The sequence below is a fragment of the Mytilus edulis genome, chromosome 7 (genome assembly GCF_963676685.1).
Source record: "Mytilus edulis chromosome 7, xbMytEdul2.2, whole genome shotgun sequence".
Taxonomy (NCBI): domain Eukaryota; kingdom Metazoa; phylum Mollusca; class Bivalvia; order Mytilida; family Mytilidae; genus Mytilus; species Mytilus edulis.
The window spans coordinates 16,530,296-16,545,295 of record NC_092350.1 but is presented as its reverse complement, the minus strand read 5'-3'; the positions used below and the strand labels follow the sequence as shown (position 1 = coordinate 16,545,295).

General features: G+C 30.3%; 1 protein-coding gene across 2 annotated transcripts in view; it reads right to left on the bottom strand.

Annotated features, from left to right (window-relative positions):
- Positions 1 to 771: 771 nt before the first annotated feature.
- Positions 772 to 15,000, bottom strand: part of LOC139480858 (transient receptor potential cation channel subfamily M member-like 2) — a 68,154-nt gene continuing 53,925 nt past the window's right edge. For both annotated transcript variants that reach the window (XM_071263778.1, XM_071263779.1), the window contains 9 exons: positions 14,283 to 14,382; positions 13,283 to 13,580; positions 12,328 to 12,396; positions 11,556 to 11,687; positions 10,528 to 10,779; positions 9,102 to 9,297; positions 7,214 to 7,373; positions 5,197 to 5,390; positions 772 to 1,798 (listed from right to left, as the gene is read on the bottom strand). In XM_071263778.1, the coding sequence (XP_071119879.1) occupies positions 1,713 to 1,798; positions 5,197 to 5,390; positions 7,214 to 7,373; positions 9,102 to 9,297; positions 10,528 to 10,779; positions 11,556 to 11,687; positions 12,328 to 12,396; positions 13,283 to 13,580; positions 14,283 to 14,382 (1,487 nt within the window). In that variant the 3' untranslated portion in view covers positions 772 to 1,712. The remainder of the gene's footprint in view (positions 1,799 to 5,196; positions 5,391 to 7,213; positions 7,374 to 9,101; positions 9,298 to 10,527; positions 10,780 to 11,555; positions 11,688 to 12,327; positions 12,397 to 13,282; positions 13,581 to 14,282; positions 14,383 to 15,000) is intronic.

Sequence of the window (15,000 nt, the reverse complement as noted above, 5' to 3'; positions counted from 1 at the left end):
GCGGTATGGTATCCCAAATTAGCAGATTTATAGCGTATACTACCAATTTATGTTTGAAAACATTGTGGATTAATTTTAATAGACGATTTGTTCAATTCACATGGAGAATGGTGGTATACAGGGTTGAAAAATTAAAAGTTTTGATGGAACATATTTCCGAAAAAGATCAAGATTTAAAATTAAAAAGAACTTCATTAGAGATTTCTAGTATCCACATATGGTTAATACTACTACGCCAGTAACCAGATTTACCGTATTTCTGAAGACCCTCTTTTACTGCCGACTGAAATTTTGTAAAATCTAATATTTCTAATGGACAGTTCTTTAGTTATTTTGTTTTATTTGGGAAATAAAGTTTGTTATATTATTGAAACGTTTGTAATGCATATCTGAAATAGCCAAAAAAAACAAATGGTCCGGCCCGATGATAAACTAAGGATTGATATGATCCATTTTACATCAATATCATACTGAAGAAGGATATCTGTCATCCGAAATATTTATAGATACTTACATTTACTATTTCCTTTTTAAATATTGGTGTTGTTATCTAAGCTTTTTAAGCGTTTACCTGTGGTTTGGTGTTCTTTTCTCAAGCTATAACAACCAATTGACTAATTATTCTTTTCATTGTAATATCTTTTCTCATCGATGAAAAAAGTCACAGTATGAATAAATTTTGAACAGACACACACTTGTCATAAGTAAACAACAATGTTCGTATATTAAAGGAAGTATACATATGTGTACATGTACGTATAATATAAGAACTAAATTGGTAAAATTTATTATGCAACATAAAAGATTTAAATAAAACAGATTAAACTATGTATGTCATTAAGGATACAAATATCAAATAATCTATAAAAAGTATAAAACACTAATGTTATAAGGAGTTAGAATTGAAATGAAAACGATCTTACTTTTAAATGATCTTAATGTATTTGAACGATCATAACATGGTAGACTCTCCCTTACAAAGATTCATTCGTTGGACATTGAAAAATATTGAAACCGTTATAAAAAGCTTTAGATTGTGTTTTTTTCCTGGAATGTACATATTTTCATTTTCTTGTTTTTTTCCTGGAATGTACACATTTTCATTATCGTGTTTTTTCCTGGGATTTACACATTTTCATTTTCAAACATTTACTTGTTCCCGTTCTTTTTGCGGATGTATGTAGTATGCATTTTTTTAAAAGCCAAATTATCCTTGTAAAAGAATATTCGAAGATTCTGATACGTTGAATTGTGTTGTTTTTATGCTAAGAATAATGAAATTTTTATACCAATATAGTGAATAAATATATACATTTTAGGATATTATATGCTTACTGTAAACACCAATTCCACCAATACACTGTTAGTTTCTTCTTTTATTTAACACTTAAGCATACAGATTCTCCCAAATATACATTGTTGAAAATCTGAAAATATCGGACCCCCCTTCCCCAAAAAATATGTTCACGTTAAGAGTCTTAAGTTGCGTTCGCCCACATTTTTTGTCAATGTATCTTGAATCTTTATTATACTGAGAGGATGTCTCTTGAAAACTATAAATCATATGTAGGTACCATAATAACATCATCTAATAACTTATCATAACGTAAAAAAGCGTAGTATAATGTAAAACATACTAATAATGCTAAATTAAAAACAATGAACAACTAAGACAAAGAAACAATTTTCAAAAATTCTTATTCTATATGTTACTAAATGAGTCCCTCGTCCTTTTCCTCCTCTATTATAATTCTAGCGAATTCTTGCTGTCGCTGTAACATTTCTTCAATACCATGGCCTAAAAAACAATCGTGTTTTTTTAAACTTACTGTTTTACCCCAAATTTATTAGACAATCATTAAGATATGAAAAAAAGAGCTTGTATAATTCTTTTCACAGATAGACTATAATCTTTTCGGCCTTTTAAAAAAGACACGCACATCTGACGTACACGATTTTTACCTGGTATCTATGCTTCGCTTATTTAGGACAGCAACTCGTGCTTTTGATGTATTATTACTTATAGAATAATACATGGCAAAATCTGTATCGCATGCTGTATCACTACGAGAAACCAATATCAGTCCCGAATATAGAATAATACATCGCAAAATCTGTATCACGTGCTGTATCACTACGAGAAACTAATATCAGTCCAGAGGGCTGATTTTGCAATTTATTATTCTGTTTATGATATATTGTAATAGAATCAGATTCATTCGATATATATTTTTTTTAAATCGTCCGAAATCATAAGCTAGAAAAAAAACATTAAGACTTTCCTGTTGACTCGTTTTTTTTTTATAGACTTCCTTATTTGCTTAATATCCACATCGTAATGTCATCTATAACCTTATTACATTCTCATAATACGTCTTATACCATGTACTAGTATTACAATGCATCCACTAACAATAAGTACTGTCTTATAATTTCAACTAAAATTAATATTTATCAAATAAATATTATAAGGTCCGAGACCACAGTAACTTTTGGTCCTCGGCGATCTTCAACTTTGTAGTTGTTATGGCTTTCAAACTTTTTACATTTGAGCATAGTTTTGTGTGGACGTTGAGCGTGTCTGACGTATAAAAATATTTTTAAACCTGTTACCTTTTGATGGCTATTATTCGTTTGTTTCTCTGTCCTATATTTTCTCCCATGTATCTGTTTATTTATTGTAACCCTGTCGTGTAATGTTGTCATTTTAATGTTTTAATTAAAGCGGTTTTTTTTTCATAAAAATGTCCTGTACCAAGTCAGGAAAATGGCCATTGTTACATTATAGTTTGTTTCTGTGTGTGTGTTACGTTTCGGTGTTGTGTCTCTGTTGTGTCATAGTTCTCTTATATTTGATTCTTTTCCCTCGGTTTTAGTTTGTAACCTGGATTTGTCTTTCTCTATCGATTTATGAATTTTGAACAGCGGTATACTACTGTTGCCTTTATTTATTTAGTAGTGCATTTCCTTTTAGACAATAAATGAAAATTAAAAAATTCCAACCTGAGCTTTCTGCATAATACTATTATAGTGTGTTGTACTACTTTTCGAGACAAATTATATCAAAATTATAGAAAACTCCATAGGCTTTAAGTCAACATATGGACAATTTGTGTTAAGGGGGTCTTGAAATCTTTTGACAGCTTCCGACATGCTAATTTTGAACCTTTTTTGGCTGGACCAAATCACTACTTGATTTTCAAATGCATGACCCACATTTTTTTACATAATTTCATCCCCCTTCCTGCTTTTTGAGGCATACAACATGAAAAATAAATTTTTGAGAGTATTAAAAAGGGCAAATAAAACAATGTCCACACTAGGGACTATATTCGACAACGAAAATCAAAGGACGATAACTGTGTACTCGGACCATAAGATATGGAAATGTTTAAAGTTAATTATTTATTTGGCGATGATATCATTTATGAACATTTTAATTTCTGACGAGGTGAACAGCAAGAAAAATATTGTTTGAAAAGTTTGCTATCTATTTTAGCCACATTAAAATCGTAAAATTTGCATTTGTGTTTGACCCAACTGTTAATGAAAACAAACTTCACGAGAATTATGACCAAATAAACAATAAACCTTCAGATATTTCTACATCTTATTATAGCATATTAATCTATTGTAATAAAAATTCATAATGTCTAATAAAATATTTAGATTTAGCTAACAAAGTCGTTATATTTGTATAAAGTAACATTGGTTATAGTGAAAATTGTTTTAAATAAGCTACAATTAAAAATTGCTTGCTAGTCCCTCTCTTTGATTAACATTAGATAACTCAGGTTAATTTCCGAATCAATCTATCATGAAGGGGAGATAAATAATTCGACTTTTATTTATAGTCGTTTTCAGAAATGATGAACGGTTCTTTACATTGGTATGTAATCATTTTGAACGTTCCAAATTTATGAAATTATATTCGTATATCAATGTTTTTGATACACCAATAACAAAAACTGAAATATATTGAATTGATACATTTTGTAATTATTCAAAATGATATCAGAAACCTCTAATTAATTTTAAAAAATGAGCATAACTTTTTTCGAATCGCCACATAATACAAAGGAATGTCACTCTTGTATACAAATTGCACATCAATATAATTAATTAACTGTGCATTCGTGCTCCACCTTCAATGAAGATTCTAAATTATAAATATAACGAAAAGTTGTTTATCTATAGGATAGTGAAGACTAATGAAAGCTAACCCAATGTAAAAATATTTCTTTGAATTTTTTTTTTAAAACTTCCTCCGAAAAATGCTCGAGCCATATCTCATAATTAACGTTTTTAAACAATATTTTAATAAAGTAGTAAAGTATTTTTTGCTTCTCAAAGTGTAAGACGTAATAAAACTCGTATGCTTGCATCATTAAGTCCTGAACATTTCGACATTTGTTTGTTTATTTTTAAAAATACCGGTTTCTTACAAATCACAAGTACATGTTAAGAGCCGACGAAATATCGATATCCCGATATCGTCAGGAAAATATGCCACTTCTTATTATTCTTTTAATATAAAAATCTTCCGTAAAGTTATATATTTTTGTAAAATATCGATTTTAGTTGAAATGATGGGCCATTTTTTTTTGTTGGAACTCATTTTTTTCCTATGCCAGGAAATACAAAAACTAGACGTCATATATCAAACGTTGACATCATTCGAATTTTGACGTCATGACAGGTATGCGATACGGGTTTTGCTATGCATGTTTTGCTAACATGAAAAATTGTCATCAGCGAGTATAACCTGCATTGCATGACGACCCCTATTAAATACTTCAACTTGGAGAACATTTTTAAATGATTTACAATTTTAAATCAATCAATTAAGTAACGTATGCGTTGAAACAATATCATTAAAATTTGAAAATCTTCGATTCCTGAGTTATTCGTGGATACAAATGAATCCATATCCTATACCAGCCAATCCGGTATTCAAACCCATAATCGAAAAGCATTGCAGAAATAGCTAATAAACACGGGTCTATAGTTAAATAAAACAGCTACATTTGTATATTTGTGTTTTGTTTTTATAAGAAAAACGATACATAAAAACCGATACATTTGAAAATTTTACAAAAAGTTTTAGCCATTTAATAAGACAGTAGTTACGTGATAATGAATGAAATGTGATTAGTTATTGAAAGAAAACAAATTTAAAAAAGAATAAAATACTACCTTGAATGGTTTCCTTTGTACACTCATTGCGTAAGTAGAAAGGAAGATAACACATAACATAAAAGAGAATAATGAGAACTCTAAACGGGATGTTCAGTGGTGAAGGTATCTTATGTTCGTATTCAATCACAACTGAGTGTCGATGGTACCGCCATTTCTGACTGGACTTTGTCTTTATCAAATCAAATCGTGCACTAAAATAAAACAAATATAATCAAAACATAATGTTAACATATTTGTTTATACTGAATAAAATTGAGAAGGGACGTGGGAAATGTGTCAAAGAGCAGATGACAACAAAATGACTTCAATAGGTCTTTAAAACAGCGCAAAAATCCCGCACCCGTAAGCAGGCTTTAGATCGCCCGTAAAAAATGTGTACTAGATCAGTGAAAATGGACGGCATACTAAACTGCACAGCAATTAGATAAGCTAAATTAAAACAGATTACAATGTCTAGTGAGATCTAATCCCTTCTCCTATACATTTAGCAAACGTAGAAAAACAAACACACAGTAACAAGCACTATAAAACTCAATTTAAAAGAAGTCCGAGTCAAATGCCGGAATAGATAATACAATGAATTAAGTAAAATAACAATGATACATCACTTAAATATGACAATAAGTAGTTACTGGCATACAAACTCCAGACATCAATTACATTGATTGAAATCTGATATCTAAATTATATGAAAAACAAACACTATCCCTCCATTTAGGGGTTTTGTATCATACAATCATAATTTATATGAGTTGAACAGAAATCGTATCATGCTAACAACAGGTTTTTAAAATAAAATATATGTGTATTTCCAAACGCAAAGACCCTATGAGTAAATCAATATCAAAACCAACGAATGCAATCTTTAATGACCTGTCAACAGTCTTAACTATATCCCTTCTGAATACGTTGGTTGAAATGTTTGTGCTTTGTATAAAATATAAACAAAAACGACTGGATGTTATATACCTGAAATTATACGATGTCTGCATGTTGATTTATATTTACAAATACTGTCCTTGTACCGATGATAAGATTTGGTAAATGTTTTGACTAGTTTCTGATATAAAAAAATTGGTGTAATTGCTTTTCATTGATACCGAGATTTCTTTCGTCAAAATCAAGTACGTTAACGTTGTTACATACACGAGTGAATCGAAGTTATATGAACACCATAAGAACAATCATCTCTAAGATAATAAATTTTGGTATTAATCTCAATTTGTATAGAACTTGTTTGCATTTATGATTTATTATTCATCATACTCTCTGATAACAGACATATATACTTGATAATTTATCACTGTTTCACACTTTGAAATAAAAATCGCCTTTTCAGTTGTCTCAGAATTAAAATCTATACTTTGTCGAAGCAAACGATTATTTAAATGAGGTTTAATTCTAACAAATAGTGTGGCAAACAGTACAAAATGTAAAACAATAAAAAACAGCAAAAATAAAAAATAAAAAAAAATAAAAAATAGAAATGAATTATCAAACCTTCATAATTATTTTATTTTTAAAGTCTCCCTTTTTTTGGTAAACAGATGAATACAAGTATTTAAGTTTCATTCGTGAACTAGATTGACATATTAAATTGAATGCCAAAAAGCTTTATATTTTACAGTGTTGCAATGTTCTGTTATTGTAACTTTTCAAGTTTCTTTATATGAACTGTTTTTTTTATGCATTTTGTATAAAAGTAACACAAAAATGTGTTTTACGATGCTAACGTTTAAGAATGATTTGTTAATTTTCAAACACAGTATAAATTTCGACATCAGCTCAGACATACTGAAAATTTGTCTATAAAAGATCCATCGAACTGTCTGATTGGTAAAATAAGAATGTTAAACACAATCGGACACAACAAGGTTTTAACGTTTTTATTTCCGTTAACAGTTATCTCCCATCAAATGATATCGAATCATTTTTCATCGGCATACATTCCCACTAAATGAAAGCTGCAAGGAAAAGAATACATATTACCGGATTTAACCATAAGTATTCTCACCTAAACATTGCGATAACAATATTCAGCAGCAACCAGTTCGTTAACATCATATATGTAGCAGCGATTACAGGGGGAAGCCAGTCGGATGTCGGGCATCTGTTTAAGGACGGATCGTTCATCCATAATGTACTATTAGTTGTGCATCCAGTATCATCTGAAGCTAAATTTCACAAAACTTAGCTTAATCATAAAATCTCTCTCAAGTGTTAAAATGTTTAATATGTACATTTTGTATCAAATGAAATAGTTTGCGCATAAATATATTGTGACCGGACCAATCCAATGAATACTTTTATAAAATAAAACGAAAAATCTTCCCTCTGAATCCATATTTGTATTGTATTTGAGTTATTTAAAGCATCATGAAACCAGGAAAATAGACATTTCTATTTTGTGTCATGTGTGCTGTTGTTTGTTTGTCTTTTTCATTTCTAGCCATGGCGTTGTCAGTTTCTTTTAAATTTATGAGTTTGACTGTCCCTTTGGTATCTTTCGTCCCTCTTTTAAACAGTATGTAACATTAAAGATTAAGTAAAATATTTAAAACAAACTAATCACAGCTGTCAGAACTTAGATGGGTACCTTAAACTTGCACTCTGTCAGCTAAATACTTATCTGTGACACTAGACCCAGACATAAATGTATACAAACAGCATAATAGAGTATGAAGCTCGTCAAAAAGAAGTGTAAATATCACTTGCATCATTTGAAACTCAAGTATGACAATATGTTGTAGAGAGAATTGAATGAGCATACAGAGATGAAATGAATGGTAGCCACTTTTACGCAGTTGGAGTGAATTCTCATTGTATATATTTGAATTTATCCATACCAGTTTTATTTTCATTGTTATTTGTTTTACTTACATCTAATACAATATGTATCATCCAATTTTAAAAAAAAACTCTCGGTAGTTAAAATGCCAAGATCAAATGAAACTTTTAATACACATTCAACTTTATCACATATTTTTTTTAGAAAAACATCGGTTTTTACAAATACAATAAATGCAAATTTGCCGTAGTCATATTTCTGCACGGATCAAACATCATGTTATTGTGCCCTGTTATGACATCATAAGTGTTTCTAACATCAACAACGGACGAGGAACATCGATTAAACTGACAGCAAAATCATTACATTAATAAACCCAATAATAAAAGAAAATCTAACTTGACATTCAATGACTTTAGTTTTAAACACAATAAGGAAGCTTCATAATAACAAGTATATTAGTAAATGACAACAAATGCACGATCTTATTAGACAAAATGATAAAACTTTGCTGTTATTTTAATCATATGTACAATTTGTGATCAATATCTTCTGATTTTGAGCAATATAACCCCTTGGATACCGTTTAAGTATTATATGGGAGAATTTGAATGATACTTATGGCCGATATTGAAAATGGCATGTTATAATATATTACTATTAACCAATAGGCCGATTTGAATTCGTATTTTATAAATTAATATTGCTATCTGTTCACAGCTATAAACATGTTATATAGAGTTGAGATGTCTATACTGGATGGATTTCAACAAAACATGTGCATGCTCATTTGTAAAAATTGGATTATCATGCTAATGTACAATGAAAAAAAGAAAGTAAACCTTACGGATAGAACTCGCTTTGTTCGAAATTTACAAAATAATAACCACAAGCTATCATGTGTACCTAGACCAGTTGAACATCATAGAGAACACGATTTTATGTTGGTTTTGAATTAGAACCTGATTGTCACTGCAAGCAATTCATATTAAACTTGTCATTACCAATGCATTGACCCATCTAATATGTTATGCATTACAAATATGTCTAAGAATCAGTATGGTTATATGTATCTGAATTATTGAAATAGGCATATCTTATATAGTTAGCAAACCTTCTAGAACATCCAAATACAACTCTCCGTAGACCTGCCAGTAAGGTATTTTTAGGATTGACCAAATTTGCCAGTTCTGTATGTCTCTCGGAAATGCTGTAACTGTATGATTTGGGTAAATATTTGCTTGATAAACTATACCAGCGGCGAACATCAGTATGATTAGAATCACTAAATATTCAACGAGATCCACAAGCTAGAATACAAAGAACAGATGATTGCCAAAAAATCCACGTTTAATTTTCTTCAATGTAATATAAATTGCAGGTTCTACTAGTGAAGCATAAACTATTCATGTTTACAGATCTGGAAATGGCTCCTCCAACATTTGTTGTGATTTTTTATTTAATTGTTGTCTTTCGTTGTTATGTTACCACTAATCAGCCAATTAATAAGACAAATCACTCATTGTTAATACTCATGTAATAGAATAAAACATCGAATCAATGATTATAATGTTTTTCTTCTTCTTGTAAATGGATAGAACATATTGTTTTGACACTAGTTGTTTTTTTATCCTTTGATATGGTCTTTTCATTACCATTTTATCAAACGGTTTATATTCACATAACCAATAACTTTATCATGATTATCTTCGTAAAACCAATAAGAATATAAATTTGATTAAAATCAAAATGAAATAATCATTTGAATATGTAGTTTATATACATAAAACGAAACGTGAAGTATACCTAAACGAGGGACCAAGCTGACGAAAAGAATAACATAATTATATTTGTTGCAAAATACAGTCAACAACAATATACATGTGTCCTTACATCATAACAACACTAAATAGTTATCAAAGGTACCAGGATTATAATTTAGTACGCCAGACGCGCGTTTCGTCTACATAAGACTCATCAGTGACGCTCATATCAAAATATTTATAAAGCCAAACAAGTACGAAGCTGAAGAGCATTGAGGGTCCAAAATTCCAAAAAGTTATGCCAAATACGGCTAAGGTAATCTATTCCTGGGATAAGAAAATCCTTAGTTTTTCAATAAATTCAAAGTTTTGTAGACAGGACATTTATAAAAATGACCACATAATTCATCTTCATGTCAACACCAAAGTGCTGACTACTGGGCTGGTGATACCCTCGGGGACGAAACGTCCACCAGCAGTGGCATCGACCCAGTGGTGTAAATAGTTATCAAAGGTATCAGGATTATAATTTAGTACGCCAGACGCGCGTTTCGTCTACATAAGACTCATCAGTGACGCTCATATCAAAATATTTATAAAGCCAAACAAGTACGAAGCTGAAGAGCATTGAGGGTCCAAAATTCCAAAAAGTTGTGCCAAATACGGCTAAGGTAATCTATTCCTGGGATAAGAAAATCCATAAAACCGTGTTTATACTGATTTAACGATTTAATGTGAAGAAAAAGAAAGTTTTGTTTTTTAATTTGAACAACTCACCATTTCTTTGATCATTATAATGATAATACCAAATCGTTTGATTAAAAGTAATAAGTTTAACAAGCGTAGAAACATTATGAACAAAGCCACGCTGTAGATTCGTCTAGTATGCAAAAGCAAATCAGGATAATAGTAGTGTAATCCAAAGCCGACGATGTATAAAATGAAGCATACAAAATCCAAAATGTTCCATACATCAAACAAATGCAGCAATACTCTTTGAAAAGACCAGGAACAATCTTCAGGTCGAATCTGTAACGATTTTATAAGAAAGAAAATGTCAACACAAAACATGGTATATATGTTTGAGTTTTTTTCAGCATTTTATAACGACAGATTCACTTATGTTTAAGAGCAAATGGCCTACACTTTTCAGAAATTTATTGAAATCTTAACTTCTAGAGTGTACAACTAAAATTATTGCGGGATAGCTAGAACTCCCTCGATTTTTCTCCTTTAGTACATGTAGATGTCTTTTGACTGCAATGATACAACTTTTCACCATAGCTCAAATAAAGTAGAAATTAGAAATAAAAGGCAATCGTACTTTTTTGTATAAGAAACATCTAGATTAATTTGTTATCGTTTGTGTTTCGATTTGTTCTCGGAAGCAATTACCTCTTTGTTATTGAAAAGATTATATTCATCAGTAGTTGCTTAAATTTAATTAATTGAAATCAAAAGGAGATGTATGATGAATGAAAATACACAACTGGCCAACAAAGCCCAAACAAACTTTAGAATTGTTGGAAGCTCAATTGTACCTGTTAAGAATGCAAATTATTTCCTTTTTCGCCAGCCATTTACTTTTTTTTAAGCAAATTTCATGAATTCTATATAAGCAAGTTTCACAAACTTAACTTCTCAATCCCTTAATAGCTTGTTGTTCGAAGTTAGTCAAGGCTCCGTGTTGATTGCGTACGTATTACTTATACAAATTGTGACTTTGATGGAATATTATCTCATTGGCACTAATACCACATCTTCGTTTATTTAGGTAGAACATTTAAGGAATGAAATTTACTCACCATACTCCATAGTTCCTCCAAGAAATCTCCACAAATATAAATGAATATCATCCCTTCTAATACCGAAATCTCTGTTTTTAAATCACGGGTGAGAAAAATGCTGAACATAACTAAAGCCGCAACAAAAACTATCTGAATAATCAAAAGTATTGTTATGAGTTCATAAAAATGTTTAAAATCGTAAGATTATGATAGTTTGATCATTTTTAATTGTATATGTATAGTGAAAGTTTTTATGCACTGTGACGAATGAATCCTAAATGTCTGCATTTCTTCATAAGAATAAGCACAAGTTTCAAACATAATATGGTAAAAGAAATTTTAAATTTAACAATGTTTAACTAAGAAAAATATAAGAAGGATGTGTTGAACATACTTGCTTCTATACGTAAATAAATATCAGTAGTGAAGAGAACATCAAACTTTTGTTGGCATGATATATTCACTAATTCAGAAAATTTCTTTCTTTCAATGATCTGAGAATTTTATTTAAATCTACTGGCTAATAGCTTATATGACTGATATACGAATATTGGAGTGACGGATCAAGAAAAGGGTACTTATTTTACGACTTTAAGAGATCGTCATACACCAGCAGAAAATTTAGCTTTAAATGCTGAAACAATGGATTTTAAAAATACATTTCACACTATGGCTAGAGTTGTATTTCAGGTTCTAAACGAATCATTATATTTTGTTGCTAGTCAGAATTCCCTATAATATGTGCATATGGTGGTTTCATTATTTTCAAATTAAGTTAATATGAACTTACGGCGTGGATAGAAAGCTTTGCAAAAGGTGCTGTTAATAATGTCCATGCCGAATCTAGGTGAAGATGGTTCTAAAATATATATATGTATTTTATACTAAAATAAAATTGACTGTAAATGGATAATGCTAATTAATCATATTTTTTTCTCAAAATAAGGTCAAATAATTAAAAGAGTGCCTCCTATCATGTGATGTTGCATCAACAATAACATCTTTGTATAAACCAGACACCACCAGTTAGGACAGCCCCTTCATGGGTGTATCTAATATCTAACATCAAATAGTAGTCATACAGTGTATATCAATAAAAAAATTGATTCTCTGACACGAGTATCAAGATTTTAGTCTGAAACGATAATTCGTATGTTCAAGTTCTAATCGACGGAATTCACAGCAAATGAAAAACAGTAAGATTTTTTCAGACTTTCAGACGCTGTTTAAATTGATTGTGTGCAGTCTAAGCAATCAAATTTAACACAACATTTAAGCATTTCAAATTTGAAGATGCTAGTTCTACTCCATGGTTCTGGAAATGTCAAAGTACAGAAAAATGAACAAACTGTATGCAAAAGAAATACACACAAAAAAAAAAAAACGTTCAAAAAAATATATTAACATGAAAATGATGTGTTTGTGATGTCATTCTTAATTTTTCAAAAAAAAAAAATGAAAATTAGAACAAACCCATTGTATTCGGGTTTTCGTAATTACGTGTATATATTAATGTGAGCTCTCAACTTCGTGTAATACATATATATATAATTATATAATGGTTTACTTTTATAAATTGTTATTTGGATGGAGAGTTGTCTCATTGGCACTCACACCAAATTTTCCTATATCTATATACAATCCATATTGTAAATGTTTACTGGTACTTTATTAGTAATGTTATCTGTTATCATGCAAGATTTGTTATTATAAAACACATGCTAGTATTTTGAATATATTCAAACCTTTATGTATGGCCAACATTCCCGACTTTTGAAATTCTTTGTAGTACTTCTATCTGTTGGTTTGTTCATAGTAACTGTAGTGTCGTCGTCGTTGACGTAAGGGAACATCCGTTTGCTGGCATCTTTCTGCGCAGATGGATGAGATATAAATTCTTCCATGTTGAATTGATGTCCGAAATGTAAAGGACTTTCTTTATGATCCCAAACTTCGGAAACATAGTCAAGAGCTTTAGTAGCCATTGTTTCCTTGTGAATAAACAATTTGTCTAAAAGTTTTACAGCACGCGAGGTAAATTTTCTAAAAATGAACAAAAAAAGCTCTGAAGCATTTAAAAAAGTAACGTTAATTATGTCTAAGAAACAATATTATAGTTGATTCATGCTCATGATGAATACTGCGAAAATTGAGGTCTCATCTAGACAATATGATGATATGCTTAGGGATCACAGTTATAAACGAACTTTTATAGTCGAGCTATAGAAGTTTTAAACTGATCTGATCTCAATAATTAAGTTAACAATTATAAATGTAAAACACAATATCAAATCTACAACAAATTTGTCTTTATAGGAATATTATGTATGCCTACCAAATTCTGTAAGTGTCTGTTCTACGTCAGGAGCTTGTAATACAGTAGTTGTTGTTAGGTCATGTTTAACATAGTTGTTTTTCGTAAATTGTTTTGAAATGAATTGGTTCTTCAGTTTTCTCCTTTAGTCTTTTTCACATTTTCATGTTGAGATTTTAATCGCCGACTACATGTATATGGTATAATTTGTGTTTGCTGATGAAGACCGTACGGTGGCTTATAATTGCTTGCATCCACTCCTTTTGAACTCTGATAGATACATATTGTAATTGTTTTATTGGCAATCAGACCCTATCTCAATATTTTATATATACTTTAAAATAAAACTTGGACTTTCGATATTTGAACTTCTTCCCTCGATGAAGGAATATTTCGGTATTTTTTTCAAAACAAATATATTTTAGTCTTACCTAGAATGAGATAAAATATCAGTTTGAAGTGTTTCCTCAAATAACTGTTCTGCTTTGTTTGCCATAGCAGACAGGTAAACGATTGAGACAAGAGCTGTAACTAAAAATTTGACAGAAATAAGTTTATTTTTCTGAAACACATTTTGTGTATCAATGAAAACTAATGTTTAAACTGTAAATTCGACAATTTTTAAATACTAGTCGCAACTTCTGTTTTTTTATACCGACTGCATAATGGAACGGCCTTTTTACGTCTGTAGAGGCACTTCCTTTTTATCTGTATTGGATTTTGAAGTAAGAAATTATTGTGTGTCTAATACTTTTTCGTTTGACAGACTCTTACTGTAAAATATGGCTGTTCCATAAAATAACCGTTTATGAGAGATATTATCGGCTTTAAATCAATTTCCGGGTTTTGTTTGTTTGATTCTGTTACCTGTCACTCAATGGTCATTAAACGTGGCCGTTGTTATTTCGTTTACTTGTATCTCTGATATTATTCATTGCAATGGGGGATCTTTTGTGTAGAAATCAAGAAGCCGCACAGGTAACTCTTGACGGTTGTTATCTATTCGTTTATTGTGTTTGGGTTTTTTATTTTGCCATTTGATTAGGAACCACATGTACCGTTTTGAATTTTCCTCAGAGTTATTTTTTTTTGTGATTTTACGTGTTACAAGAGACTTAAGTGATGTTCGAAAGGAAACACACAAGCAAA